The 14,311-nt window shown below is 60.5% G+C and overlaps 1 protein-coding gene across 5 annotated transcripts; it reads left to right on the top strand.

Annotated features, from left to right (window-relative positions):
- Nucleotides 1-2,491: 2,491 nt before the first annotated feature.
- CLCNKB (chloride voltage-gated channel Kb) lies at nt 2,492-14,090 on the top strand. 5 transcript variants are annotated; one of them, XM_014836211.3, is made up of 20 exons: nt 2,492-2,607; nt 3,231-3,337; nt 4,044-4,172; nt 4,923-5,051; nt 5,693-5,832; nt 6,160-6,237; nt 6,326-6,404; nt 6,919-7,044; nt 7,397-7,481; nt 7,591-7,692; nt 8,063-8,147; nt 8,440-8,613; nt 9,050-9,119; nt 9,286-9,396; nt 9,745-9,958; nt 10,329-10,462; nt 12,169-12,257; nt 12,369-12,452; nt 13,196-13,282; nt 13,637-14,090. In XM_014836211.3, the coding sequence occupies exons 2-20, from the start codon at nt 3,238-3,240 to the stop codon at nt 13,682-13,684; spliced, it is 2,064 nt and encodes a 687-aa protein (XP_014691697.3). In that variant the 5' UTR covers nt 2,492-2,607; nt 3,231-3,237; the 3' UTR covers nt 13,685-14,090. The 5 variants fall into 5 exon arrangements, with proteins under 5 accessions (XP_014691697.3, XP_014691699.3, XP_070367073.1 ...); XM_070510972.1 differs by having other exon boundaries at nt 2,565-2,607; nt 4,044-4,251; XM_014836213.3 differs by lacking the exon at nt 9,286-9,396 and having other exon boundaries at nt 2,517-2,607.
- Nucleotides 14,091-14,311: the final 221 nt, after the last annotated feature.

Below are 14,311 nucleotides of genomic sequence, written 5' to 3'. Positions count from 1 at the left end.
GCAGCTGGGGGCCAGGGAGGGGGCTAGAACAAGAGGGATCTGCAACTCCAGTGGAGATTCCTGTCTGGCCCGTGTCTGTCACCCCTCATGGCTGAGGGGGTTCTAGTAGGGCTGCCAGGAAGTTACCAGCACTGAGGCGAGACGGAAAGAGGGTGGGGGTGGGGGTGGGGGGCCCAGAAGCCTGCCGCCCGCCCGCCAGGGAAACAGGAGCCAGTGGCTAAATGCAGACACACTGTCATGGTGCTGAGGGCCTGAGTCACCGCTCCTGGACGTCAGATCTCGTTACCCACCCCCGCCCACCGTCCCTCCACCCCTTTCCCCGGTCCCAGAGGCGTCACCCACACGAATACTGGATCCACTGGCTTCAGTGGCCAGGAGGGACCCTGAAAGGTCATCAAGGCCATTCCCCTGTCTCCGAGCCTACCTCTCCCTCCAGATCACAGGGACAGAAGGGGCTTCAGAGATGATCCAGTGTCTTGGATCCCAAACCTGCTGGAGCATCCCAGTCACCTGGAGGAACTTTTAACAAACACAGACTCTTGCCCCTGCACCCCAAGATTCTGATTTGGGGTCTTGGGAAGGGACTAGGAATCTGTTCCCATCACTTCCCCACACGGCCAGCCTGGAGGCCGGTGTTCAGAAGCCACATGTTGCTCAGTAGATACTTACTGAACACCTACTCTGTGCCAGACACTGTCCTGGTCTCTGGGGGACCGGTGATGAATGAGGCAGAGATGAGCCCCTGCCCCATGGCTCCCAGGCTCTCCTCGTTGGACAGAAGAGGAAACCGAGGCTCTGAGTGGTGAAGGACCAGTGGGGCTGGCAGGGCTGTTCTGGCTTCAGGCTCTCACTCTCCACTGCTGCCGGCGCTCGATGCAGAAGAGGGGGAAGCTGGGGGCTGGCATGGGGGGGAAACGGCTTTTGGAGGGACTTGCCACAGGCACTGCATCCCCGTGCCGCCTTCTTCCCAGTTTCCTGGTGTTCCCGGGGCCGGGGGTGGAGGGGGTGGGCGCGTGGACGTGCAGTGCTGGCTGGCCGGTGCCGGCTGAGAGGTTGTAGCCGGCAGCTGCTTGAGGCCAGAGAGTCGGGTTTGGGATGTCAACAGGGCGGCCGGTTATCCTGTGTACACAGTGGACAGGTTGGGGTGGCCAAGGCGATGGTGGGCCAGGGTCCATGCAGAGCAGCAAACCCCCACCACACTTCCCACAACAAACATACATGTTCCTATGTTGAACGACTGGGCCTGGCGTCCAGGGGCAGAGAGTGGCTCAGGATCCCAGGATTTTAACAAGTCATTGAAGGGCCATTGTGATTTTCAGAGGGGAGCTTTGTCTGGGGGAGTGGGGGAGGGCAGTTGTCCCAGTTCCCTTACCCAAATCTTCCAAAAGTGTCATCAGACACAAATCCTCTGCTTTATGCCCAAACCCTTGCCCTGATTGTTTAAGCCACAGGAACTGGAGGAGCTCAGGGCAGGGGAAAATCCAGACAGTCTGGGTCTGGGTTCAGCCTCTGCTGTGTGACTTTAGATGAGTGACTGCACCTCTCTGATCCTCCATTTGTCATCTGCAAATGGTGATGCTGCCCCTGACTCGCAGGGTGCTGGGAGGATGAACTGAGTTGCAGTTGTAATGGGCCTGACATGCAGCTGCCACATAACGTGTGCTTCTTCCCTCACCATGCCCCTCGATGCCCTCACTCCTTCCCTCTGTTAGGGTGGGACAAAGTCTGTGGCATTTACCCAGAAGCGCTGGGGTTTGAGAGGCAGTTTTCTGAAACTGCAGGCACTGGACATGAGGATCAAGTTCAAGTTCTTTGCCAGGCCTCGGAGGCCCCCAGCCACCCCAATTCGCTGCCCTCGCTCCAGCTTTCCGGCCACCTCCCCACCTCTGAGCAAGGTGGGCTCTCAAGACAGGACCATGGAGCCACAGTTTGCAGGTTTTGGAGTCGGGCAAACCTGGGTGGGAATCCTGGCTCTGCCCCTTGGCCTCTGTGACCTTGGACAAGCAGCCTCGCCTCTCCAAGGCTCTCCAAAGTGACATAACACCCCCCTCGCTGGTCCTCCCTGCACACTCATCAATTTGGGGGAGGGGTGAGCACGGCAAGGATGCAGTAAGGACAGCCGGGTCCTTCCGCCTGCTCCGCCAGCTCCCTTCCCTCGCCCTTCTCTGCTTTTTCAAGCTCCTTCCATGCCCAGCTCTGAGAATCCAGGGCCCTGACCCTCAGCCCCGACAGATGACCCCTCACTGTCCTGCTGTGTGCATGAATTTCCCCCTCCCGGGCCCCTCGTGCCCCGGTCTGCAGCCTGGAGCTGCAGCCTCTGCGTGGCTCTGGCAGGTTGGGGGAGCCCCTGCTCCTGGTCCCTCTTGGCTTCTCTGGCCTGTAGAGCTCAGCTGGCCCGGGCAGTTCTGGTTGGTTTGTCAAGGACATTCTTAATGGCCACTGTACACCCCAGCGTCGGGGGGTGGGGTGAGGGTGGGAGGGGGAGAAGAGGGAGCCAGGATGTTGATTGGTGGAATGCACACCTGTCCAGGTGCACCTGCGCTGCAGGCAAAGGAGTCTCTGTTAGAGGAGGGCCAGCTGGGGCCACAGCGGGACGGACGCACAGAGGTGAGGGGCCGCCGGGTGCGGGGCTGGGCACAGACTTGATGGAACCTGCCAGGGCCAGGGCGGGCAGCACGGGAAGCTGGAGGGCCGGGAGCCAGCACCTCGCCGGGACTCTCACGGGCTCTCCTTCTGGGCCTGGGCTTTTCTTGCCTCTGTGGCCTGAGCTGAGGGAGAAGGCTCCGAGATGGACATGGGGGGCGGGGGGAGGTCAGAGCGGTCCCTGGGGACCCCGAGCGAGAGAGCGACTCTGCTGGGCAAGGAGACTGCTCTGAGTAGTGGAAGCAGCCACACATCCAGGGAGGGTAGGAGCGGTGGTCACCGGAAAAGGGGGCTCTGAGGCTTGGGGTCCTGTCTTGACCAATCTCCTGGTGGACCCAGAGGGCCCAGCCAGGAGCCTCCAGCTCCACGCTGCACGTTAACACACACGCGTGTGCCCTTGGTGACACCCACCCAGTGATAAGGGCACACCAGACCGATGCGCCCTCCTGATAACTTCACACACACACACAGAGGAAAACATCACCTTTCCTTTTTATCTGAGATGTAGCATTTTGGAAGGGCCAAGTGGCAGGGTGAGGGTGGTGGAGCAGCTCATCAAGGGTCTGTCCGTCTGTCTGTTCCATCAGGGACCCGATGGAGGAGCTGGTAGGGCTGCGCGAGGGCTCCTCGGGGAACCCTGTGACTCTTCGGGAGCTATGGGGCCCGTGTCCCCAAATCCGCCGAGGCATCCGAGGTGAGAGCTAGGTCCCCTTCCCCTCTCCGCGGAAGACCCCTCAGGACGTCCCCCCTCCCCAGGCCCCACCTCCCCCACCCACCTTGAAGCCAAGAGCTGCTCTCCTCCTTTCATTTACCCCTGGACGTCGCTGCCCAGAGTCTCTGGGTGGCAGGGAGGGAAGGGATCTGTCTGCCTGTCCATCTGCCTTTTGGGAATGCAGCCCGAGGCCTTGTCACTGGGCCTGGGGCCTTGCTAGGGTCGGGTGGTCCCCTTTGGCCTCACACCAGGGGGCCATGTAGGGCAGGGACACAGGTCCTGGGACAACACAGCAGCCTTGCAAGGCCCTCGCGTTCTCTAAGCAGTGGACCCTGTGGAGATACTAGAGAAAGCCGTGGCTCCCAGCACCCCTCCACACCGCTGCCACCTTGACCGTTCTTCCATAAGTTCCCCAGCATGGGGCGGGGTGGGGAGGGCCAAGGGTCCAGGGCCCCCTGGCGGGGCCAATAGGCCTGGCACACACTGCGCTGCCACCTTCACTTGCCACCACTCCTGCTCTGCCCCTCAGTGAGGCAGAGTGCCCTCCGGGCTACCCTGGAGGGGGCCACCTGGTCCTAGCCCCCCACCACCCCTGCCCTCCCTGCCCTGAGCCTGAGCAGGCCTCCAGCGAAGGGGCTGTCCATGCCCCCGCCTGGCCCCGGGCTATGACCCCCTGCCCCTGCCCCAGGTGGCCTGGAGTGGCTGAAGCAGAAGCTGTTCCGGGTGGGTGAGGACTGGTACTTCCTCATGATCCTCGGGGTGCTCATGGCCCTGATCAGCTACACCATGAACTTTGCCGTGGACCGTGTGATCGGAGGTAGCCCTGCCCTGCACGCACGTCTGCTCTGGACCTAGGGCTTCCGAGCATGCTCTCAGGATGCCAGACGGGCTGCCAGGTGCAGCAGAGGTGGGGGAGGGCCCTGAGTGGGGAAGAGGCCTGGTTGTGGTGCTGGCTTTGCTCTTGACTTGCTGTGTGACCCTGGGCAGGCTCCTGTGTCTCGGATCCTTAGTCTCCTCATCTGCACAATGAATGAGAGAGACCTGAATATTCCCAAAAGCCCTTCTTCATCTCAGCTCAGTGCTCACCTCTTTTTACCGGCCCTGCTCCCTCTCGTGCCTCCCTTCCCTCTGCTTCAGCAGGCTCTCCACCCTGAGGTCTCCCTGGAAGAGGGGGCATGGGGCAGGAAGAGTCTAACAGACCTTCTCTGGGAGACGTGCTCAGGTGCCATCATGAGGACCTGTGATGCACCAGACTTCGTTTGAGGCGCTTCACACTCTGTCTCGTTTCTCGCAATGACCCTGGGAGGGAGGTACCACCACGAGTCCATTTGACAGACAGGGAAACAGAGGCTCAGAGAGGTTGAGTCACTCGTTCAAGGTCACTCAGCTAGGGGAGTGGCAAAACTGGGATCTGGATCCAGGGCCCTACTTCTGCCTCCTCCTGGGGATCTGCCACTCGCTGCGCGCCCTGGGCTTCCCCTCTCCGAGCCTCCACTTCCTGGTCAGTGAGTGGGCACCTGGGGCTGCAGAGCCTGCAGGTGGCTCCCTGACCCTGGGCTGTCCCCAGCACACAATTGGCTGTACCGGGAGATTGGGGACAACCACCTGCTCCGGTATCTCTCCTGGACCGTGTACCCCATGGCCCTGGTCTCCTTCTCCTCCGGCTTCTCCCAGAGTATCACACCCTTCTCCGGAGGTGAGCCTGGTCACTGTGCCATTTGCCTGTGTGCCTTGCACTGAATTCCCCTGACCAAAGCCTTTTCATACCCCTGGGGCTTCTGATAGGGGGAGGCAGGGAGCAGTAACCCCATTTCACAGCCAGAGAAGCCAGGCTCAGAGAAATCGTGTTGCTTGCCAAAAGTCACACAGCGAGAAGGCCAGATCTTGACTCCTGGGTCGCTGCTGGCTCTGCTCCCTTTCTGAGGGCCCCTCGGGCGGTGACAGGGAGCACTGGGGGCAGGTTGCTTTGGGGGGTTGGTGCCATGGTATCCCCAGGGAGGGGCTAATGGAAAGGCACAGCTCCCCCAGGCATCTCAGCTCTGCCTCCAGCTCCAGGCCAGCAGAGGAGAGTTCTGGGGGCACATCCGGGGTGCCTGAGATGCTATCTTGGGTTCCTCTCATCCTGCCTTAGCTGTCTGCCAGGCCCAACTGGAAGAACATGGACAGCTCATGGCCCCTCTCTGACCCTCAGCTTCCTCCTCTGCAAGATGAGTTTAAGAATCCTAACTCCAGGGTTTAGGAGGACCTGACAAGATCGTCTTGATGTGAAACATTTGTGCAGGGCGAGGTGTTAAGAGTTTAATCTAGAGATTGTCCCTCCTCTTGCGCCCCCGCAAGGTTCTGGAGTCCCGGAGCTGAAGACCATCTTGTCGGGGGTGGTCTTGGAGGACTACCTGGATATCAGGAACTTCGGGGCCAAGGTGGTGGGCCTCACCTGCACCCTGGCCGCCAGCAGCACCATCTTCCTGGGCAAAGTGGTATGGGCAGGCGAGAGCCCCCCACCAGCCCCTGCCCTGCCCTCCTGGCCCTCTTCTTTTTCCCCATCGCCCCACTGAAGCTGGGTCAGCGGGACTCAGGCCAACGCCTGCATTCAGGGGTCCAGTCTGGGGAGGAGGCAGCTGGGGTGAGAGGTGACAAAGGTGGGGGGAAGGTGGGGGATGGAGGAGGAGGGTGTGGGTGGGACAGCCAATGTGTCTCTGCATGAGGTCCCTCTACCCCCCACCCCTGGGCCCCGAGGGGAAGGAGCATGGCCGTCTCCCCTCAGAGGACAAGTCCTGCCCCTGTGCCCACACTGCCCCCCGCAGGGCCCCTTCGTGCACCTGTCTGCCATGATGGCTGCCTACCTGGGCCGCGTGCGCGTCCAGGCCACCGGGGAGTCTGAGGTGAGGGGCTTAAGGAGGGCCCCCGCGGAAGAATGAGAGGGAGGGGAGGGCGTGGCTGGCTCTGAGCCCCGACTCTGCATCCCCCCAGAACAAGAGCAAGCGAAATGAAATGCTGGTGGCGGGGGCTGCGGTGGGCGTGGCCACAGTGTTCTCGGCCCCCTTCAGTGGTGAGACCCTCCCTCACGCCCCGCCTCTGCACCCTGGGGCCCCCACTCACCTCTCCTGTCCCCTGGCACGGTCAGACTGCCCCCCTCGCTCCTCTGCCCTGCTGAAGGGCCTGGAGGAGGGATGGGGCGAATCCTGGTCTTGGTGTTTACTGCAGTTTTGGCGCGGGCACAGCCACCCCAGGCTGGGGGTGGGGGTGGGTTACATTAGACAGACTTGGGTGTGAAATCCAGGTCTGCTGTGTGACCCTAGCCTGTGAGTTCCCCTCTCGGAGCCTCATTTCCTCCTGTGTAAATGGGGATCACAACAGTCCCCGCCCCACAGGGCTGCTGTAAGGATTGAGATGGCTGTGCCATGCTCACTGGGCGGCGGAGCCGGTCCTGCCCTCCCCTCACCTCAGCTGGGGACCAAAGGGAAGGGGCGGCCCTGTCTGCGGGCTGTGGAACAGGACGGGAGGGCTCCAGGCGCTGGGGTGGGTGGAGGTAGAGGTCCATCTAAGCTCAGTGTCGCCCCCAGGCGTCCTGTTCAGCATTGAGGTCATGTCTTCCCACTTCTCGGTCTGGGATTACTGGAGGGGCTTCTTTGCTGCCACCTGCGGGGCCTTCATGTTCCGCCTCTTGGCGGTCTTCAGCAGCCAGGAGGGTGAGCCCCACTGGACCACCGACACGGCCCTGCCTCCCCTGCCTCTTCCCTCCTCCCTACTTTTCTCCCCTTCTTCTCCCCTCTTCCTCCTCTTCCTTTCCCTACCACTGTCTTGGAGGATGGAAGGGAGCTGACCTGCGTTAGCCTGTGTTGGGCATAATGGATGGGGGGGCCTGAAGGTCGAGGGGGGCAAAGCTGGGCAGGATGGCAGGGGCCAGGTTGTAGGGGCCTTGAATGCCAGGAAAGGGGTATTCAAGGGCAGGACCTGGCACCACCCCCACCCCCACTGGTTAATTCTGGGTTTGGCTGGGGTGGGAATGTGGTCCCTCCTCCCCACCCCCTCCCTCCGCAGAGACCATCACCTCCATCTTCAAGACCAGCTTCCGGGTGGATGTCCCCTTCGACCTGCCAGAGATCTTCTTTTTTGTGGCGCTGGGGTGAGTGGGTGCCTCGGGCCCCTCAAGAGCCCAACAGGGGGCCTCCCCAAGGCCTGAACTGCTGCCCTCGGTACTGGGGAGGGCCCTGCACTCACCTCCCTTCCCTCAGGGCCATCTGTGGCATCGTGAGCTGTGCTTACCTCCTTTGTCAGCGCGTGTTCCTCGGCTTTGTCAGGACCAATCGGGTCATCTCCAAACTCATGGCCACCAGGTCGGCTCTGGGTGGGGCCTGGGGAGCCCCTCACTGGGACTCTCAGCTTCCTGAGCCCACAATTCCTTCATATAGAAAGCCCCACTCCCTGACTGAACCCCCATCCTCCTACTGAGCCTCCTAAACCCCCTAGCCCACACCCCACTTATGGAGCCCCCGTCCCCTCACTAAGCCCTTTTCCAGGTCCCCACAGCCACTGCTCCCCCTTTACCGGGCTACCACCCCCTCCATTTAACCCTCCCCTCCTGAGGCCTCACCCCCTCACTAGCTCCCTCCCCCTCACTGAACCCCTGCTCCCCACGAGCCACAAGCCCCTTACAGAGCCCCCTTTCCTCCCCAAACCTTTCTCTCTGCCCCCTCCTCCCCACAGCAAGCCTCTGTGTTCCGCCCTGGCCGCCTTGGTTCTCGCCTCCATCACCTACCCCCCTGGCTCGGGCCGCTTCATGGCTTCTCGGGTAAGGGGTGCTGAGCTGGGGCCGTGGGAGTGAGGGACCGCATTCCCCCATTCGTGGCCCTCTCTGAGCCCATCATCTCTCTTAGTCCCCACGGCACCTGCAAGGGGGATGCCTGGGCATCATTTTATGGTTGAGGACGCTGTAGCTCCCAGAGGTTCAGAGCCCTTCCCAAGGTCCCCCCACCCTGATGGGAGGTGGCAGAGGAGGATTTGAAGCTGGGTCAGGGGGTGAGGGGGTGGCGAGGCTGCTGCCCGCCCCCTCATGCAGAGTTCCGGCCTCCTCCCCGCTCCAGCTGTCCATGAGTGAGCTTCTGAACTCACTGTTAGACAACAACTCGTGGGCACTGATGACCCAGAACTCATCCCCACCCTGGCCTGTGGAGCCCGACCCCCAGAACCTGTGGTTCGAATGGTACCACCCTCGGTTCACCGTCTTTGGGACACTTGCCTTCTTCCTGATTATGAAGGTGGGTGCCCCGGGCCCCCCAGGGGTGTGCACAGAGCCGAGACCAGCCTTGAGTGGGATGGGGTGCCTCCCCACGGCACATAGCACAGGGCCAGGGCCTTCACCCAGACTCCCTGATCTGACCCCTGCCTGCTGTGTGGTCCTGGGCAAGTCAGCTCTCTGAGCCTCAGTTTTCTCATCTTTAAAATGGGGTAGTTATTGTTCCTACCTCAAAGGGAAGGTCGAGAGGGAAGAAAGGAAAGCCCCTGGCATGGTGCCAGCACACAGTAGACACTTTGTCAGGTTCCTTCCCTGACACGAGACACTGGCCATGGGCATGTGCCTGGGCATCCTCCTTCTCCCTGGGGAACTCCCCTGTTCCCTGTCCAGTCCCTCCCTTGCCCACTCTTGTCCGGTTGCCTCTGACCTCTGCCCCTCTGGCTTCCCATTGCCCACAGTTCTGGATGCTGATTCTGGCCACCACGATCCCCATCCCTGCTGGGTACTTCCTGCCCATATTCATCTACGGTGAGTCTGATCCTGGGGGTCTCAGAGGCTCTGGGTTATTGGGGGAGGACCATGGCTGCTGGTCCGCCCCCTCCCTCCCCGGGATGGTACTGAGGTTGGTCCCCAGGAATGGAGGGCTCTGGGGGTTCAGCCTGGCTCCCCCTCCTGCTACTATGTCTGTGGCTAGGAGCTGCCATCGGGCGCCTCATAGGGGAGGCCCTCTCTGTTGCTTTCCCTGAGGGTATTGTGGCCGGAGGGGACACCAACCCCATTGTGCCTGGGGCGTATGCCCTGGCAGGTGAGTAGACCGGGTCCCCATTGGGTGGGCAGATACTACGGGGCTGGGCTGGACCTGGAGAATCAGCCAGTGGTTCTTCAGGGCTTGGAGTGCTCACTGAGCCCCCCACGAGCCCTCCTCCCTGAGCCCCCATTACTCTCTCCAGCTCCTGTCCTGTCTCTGCAACCCCATCCCCTCCCCACTGCTTCCCCCTCACCAAGCCCAGGCCCTGGGGCACTTCCAACAGTGGCCAGCATGTGGCCTCTGGACAATTCCTGTCCTAGCCTCTGGCCATGGCCACACCAGCCTTGCCCTCTGCGGGGGCTAGCCTCTGGCCTGAGTCACCCCATCCCGGCTCTGCCTCTGCAGGGGCCGCGGCCTTCTCAGGAGCTGTGACCTACAGCATCTCCACGGCGCTGCTGGCCTTTGAGATGACTGGCCAGATCGTGCATGCACTGCCCGTGCTGATGGCGGTGCTGGCGGCCAACGCCATTGCCCAGAGCTGCCAGCCGTCCTTCTACGACGGAACCATCATTGTCAAGAAGCTGCCGTACCTTCCATGGATCCGGAGCCGAAACATCAAGTGAGCAGCACCCGCCTCAGGCTGGCTGAGGGGGGTGATGGTGTCTGAGTGGGCTGGGCGGGGAGGCCTCCCCCCAGAAACCCCACTGTGCTGACTTTGGACGTGAGTGGTTGGGAGGGGACACAGTTGCCCTCTTGTCTTCACTCTCCCTATTTTCCTGCATGACCTTGGGCGAGTCCTTGGCCTCCTGGGCCTCAGTGTCATCCCATCCGGGATCCAAACCGTCTTGGGGGGTCTAGGAGTTGCTTGTTCCAGGAGTCTCTGGCCACACTGGAGAGCCAGCAGAGCTCCCCCACACGCCCCCGCCTCGTCCTGGGGTCTGGCTGTCCCCCTCGTCCAGGACCTGACGGGGGCGTCTGTCTGCCTCCAGCTCTCACGGTGTGACTGTGGAGCACTTCATGAACTGCACCATCACCACGCTGGCCAAGGACACACCACTGGAGGAGGTGGTCAAGGTCGTGACCTCCACAGACACGGCCGAGTACCCCCTGGTGGAGAGCACAGGTGCCCGGTGGGAAGTGGGGGCATGAATGGGGGGCCATTCCTTCTGCCTTCCCCTTGGACCCTGGAGGGTCAGGCCAGGAAAGGGTAAGCAGGACATTGGACCTGTCAGGTAACTGAATCTGAGTCCAGACTCTGCAACTGTGTGACCTTGGGCAAGTCGCTTCGCCTCTCTGAGCCCCAGTTTCCTCATTGGTAGAATGGAGATAATAGCCAGCCTGCCTTGGGGTGGCTGACATGTTCAGGTGAGACATGAGAGGATGCTTGTAAGGCTCTCTGTGAACAGCTCTTGGAATTCTAGAAACCAGGCCTGTGTGCTTGGGCAGTGGGGGTAGGATGGTGGGAATACTCCTGGAGTCTCCCACCAGGCTCCTTCCCTCAGCCTCCCCTTCAGGAGTTCCCCCGCTGAGTTCCCTGTCCTAGTCCCCGTTGCCATAAGAAAAACATGTGTTTAAAGAAAAACGAATGGGCGCCCTTATTAAAAGACACATAAGCTTGGGGGAAGATTTAGTTAAGCACCTTTCCCACTGGGACAAATACAGTATGAGTGGGAAAGATAAGTTGAGGGGGGGACAGCCATGTCCACTCACGGCCACTGTCAGCCATATGTCCCCTTTGTGCAAATGAGACAAGGTGCACACTTGGTAAGCATAGCACAGCTGGATTTTGGTCCTCACTTGTCCTTTGGGCAGGTACCTTGTGCAGTGAGCAACCTGCACAACTGTATGGGTTACTCCCATACCCACTCCAAGAGGCATAAAGCCACTGATGAGCAGCAGAGACATGGGTAAACCCCTTAAGCTCTACGAACTGCAGTTTCCTCATCTGGAAAATAGGGATTAATACAGTGTGGAGTTGTCAGAGGTTCTTATCCCAAACGCCAGGCACTTCTCCCCACCCAAATTGGGACACCTTTAACTTTATCCCACAGAACATGCCACATATCCCATTTGAAAATATTTGCATATGGAGGACCCCTCTGAGAGGCTCCACCTCCTGGAACAAAGACAGAATTGGCCTCAGGGACAAAGGCCGCTTTTACCCCTTCTGCCACAGGAAGGAAAGAGCGCCCGGCTGCACGACACTGTTTCTTCCCCAAGAAATAGCTTTAATTTTTTTAAAGGGGAGCATTTATAGGTCTAGTTGTAAAGTTTTAATTTTACTGAATGAGAAGTAGAAATCCTAGGCTTTCCCCTCAAAACCAAACGCCTGTAAACTCCAGTGACACCCTGGAGCGAGGCTTGCCAAGCCCCCAGCTCACAGTAGGACCCCAGAACATGGTGCCTCCCAGGTTCACGCCTCCACTGGGCTGAAACTTCCTGTGGGAAATGAGGACAAGCCCAGTTCTGACACACAGATGTCTTCATACAGGTGTCACACACCTGCTCCTGCCTTGAGGCCCTGCCACCTGGGGAACCTCAGGCTGGGCAGCTTCTCTCCCGGCCCCCTGGCAGCCTTACCCAGCTACCCTCAGCTACCACACCTCCATGTCAGAAGCTGAGTGACACTGGGCAAGACAATCAACCTCTCTGTGTCTCTGAGCCTCAGTTTCCTCTTCTGTAATATGAGTGATAATAGTTCCTGACCCATAGGCTGCTCTAGGTTCCTGAGAGATGTAAGGACACCTAGCATAGTTCTTGGCACATAGTCGGTGCCCAGAAATGCCATTTCTTTCTTCATAATGAGCCTCTCCCTCTCCACTTGCCCAGAGTCTCAGATCCTGGTGGGCATCGTGCAAAAGGCCCACCTGGTGCAGGCCCTCCAGGCTGAGCCACCTTCCTGGGCTCCAGGACAACAGGTGCGTCCTCGTGGCAGAAGGAGGTCGGGAGTCAGCAGGGTTGTGAGGGGAGGGGTGGCCTGGGGAAGGGGGAGGCTGGACCAGGCCCCATAACCCTTCCCCCATCCCCAGCCGTGTCTCCAGAGCATCTTAGCTGCGGGCTGCCCCGTAGAGCCAGTGACCCTGAAGCTGTCCCCGGAGACGTCCCTGCACCAGGTAATGGGGAGAACTTGGGCATGCGGGCAGACAAGGACGCTGGGACGCGGGGCAGGAGCGCGAGAGGAAACTTAGGCTCCATCTTCCCGACACGCTGTGCGGTCCTTCCTCCTGGGCCTGCTTCCTCTGTGCAGAATGGGCATAGCCATTCCTGCCCTCTCCGAACCTCACTCCCAGGGTTTTTGGGATGATGCCGGGACTACGGAAGTGGGAGGGAGACAGGAGCCTCTGGGTGGAGAGAGACAATGGTTCAAGTATGTCTTTGCTTCAAGGCATGCGTGGGTTTCAATTTTAGGTCCACCACATTCTCCCCATGGGATCTTGGCAAATTATTTAATCACTCTGCGTGCTGATACCTCCCCCACCCCTGCAAGCACAGAGCTGGAGCATGGGGTCGGAGAGGGGCAGAAGCAGGCTGGGGACCCGGGGGTGGTCCCAACCTCCTGTACCACCGGACGATGCTGGATGAACCTTTCGCGGTTCCAAAAGAACCAGCCCCTTGCATGGACTCTGAGGACCCCTAGTGGTCACATTTGACATTGCAGGCCCAGGTCCCGGTCTTGGACGCACCATCGGGTCCCGCCCCACCTTCCCCGTTTCCAGACGTGGGGGCACTGGCTCCCCTGGGACAGAGCCCTGGCCAGGACCTCCACCTCTGTTCAAAGCCCCCAGGGTAGGGAGAAATCGAAGCGATGGGCGGGTGGGCACCACCTGTCCTCCAGCTTTTGCTAACAACCCTCCAGGCACACCACCTCTTCGAGCTGCTGGACCTTCATTCCCTCTTTGTGACGTCGCAGGGCAGAGCTGTGGGCTCCGTGTCTTGGGTCGAGGTACCAGGGTCCCCAGGGTGGAGCACAGTAGAGGAGCCACGCTCCAGTAGAGGGGGGAGGAGGCACCCATATCCTCCCACCCAAATTTGGAGGGGCCTCATGGGGTTCTGACGAGCCCCGCTTCCTGGCCCAGAGTGGCCACCGGGCCTGGCTACCCCTACCTTCTTCTGTGGCGAGCGGCCAGCCCTGCCCCTCTCTGGGCCTCAAGGGCCCCAGCTGTGCAAGGGGGAGGCACCAGCCCTAACATTCACCTCCGAGTTTACCCTGGGGGAATCCGACAAGATTGGAGCCCCCCCCCCCACGGCAACCTCCTCCACAGCCTCCCTCCAAAAAAACCCTCTTTCTCTGTTCTAGTTGGAGAAAGTGATTTCCAGTCTGACAAACCCGCCGGCCCCAAAGTGAGCCAGCCTGGCGAGATGCAGCAGGGCACCTCGGCTGTCCTGGGGAAGGAGGCTGGGCAGAGACCTCCCTCGCTTCCCCCATCACAACACACTGCTCCCCTCCAGCCCAGCTCAACCCCTCGGCGGCAGGCAGCTCGAACCCAGCAATGAAGAGGAGCCCATATCCCCATGTCCCATCTGGGGTGGGACAAGTGCCACATGCCTTGAAGGACAGATCCCGCCCTGGACAGAGCTCCGAATGCGAGACAGCAGATAAACTCAATGAAAGTTTGTCACATTCACCAGTGAAGAGATTGGTGTATGCTGTCACCAAGGGCAGGCACAGATGCCCTCTGGGGTTGTCTGACTCCCAACCAGAGGGAGGAAATTTTTCCTGAGATAAATAAAGCCGATCCCCAGAGCCGCAGTTCATGCCTCATCTCTCCTTCAAGGGCGTTGACTTGGCACCTCAGCTCCTGGCCTGCACTGGCCCTGAGTGAGCTCTCGGGGCCCCTGCTGGTCACGTGGGCACTGCAGGCCTAGGTCCCTGGTCTCCCACTCCTCCTCATGGCCCCTTCCTGGCGGGGAGACACGAGGAGAGCCGGGTCCCCACCGGGGCTTGTGATATTTGCCCTCCTGTGTAAGCAGG

This window comes from Equus asinus, chromosome 5 (genome assembly GCF_041296235.1).
Source record: "Equus asinus isolate D_3611 breed Donkey chromosome 5, EquAss-T2T_v2, whole genome shotgun sequence".
NCBI lineage: Eukaryota > Metazoa > Chordata > Mammalia > Perissodactyla > Equidae > Equus > Equus asinus.
The sequence above is the reverse complement of the archived record's forward strand: the minus strand, read 5'-3'. Positions and strand labels throughout refer to the sequence as shown.

Excerpts from the sequence above, each read along its gene's own strand:
- CLCNKB (XM_014836211.3), top strand. The coding sequence starts at position 3,238 with ATGGAGGAGCTGGTAGGGCTGCGCGAGGGCTCCTCGGGGAACCCTGTG. Across the intron at positions 5,833-6,159 it reads CCATCTTCCTGGGCAAAGTG|GGCCCCTTCGTGCACCTGTC; the intron begins GTATGGGCAGGC and ends TGCCCCCCGCAG. Across the intron at positions 9,120-9,285 it reads CCTGCCCATATTCATCTACG|GAGCTGCCATCGGGCGCCTC; the intron begins GTGAGTCTGATC and ends GTCTGTGGCTAG.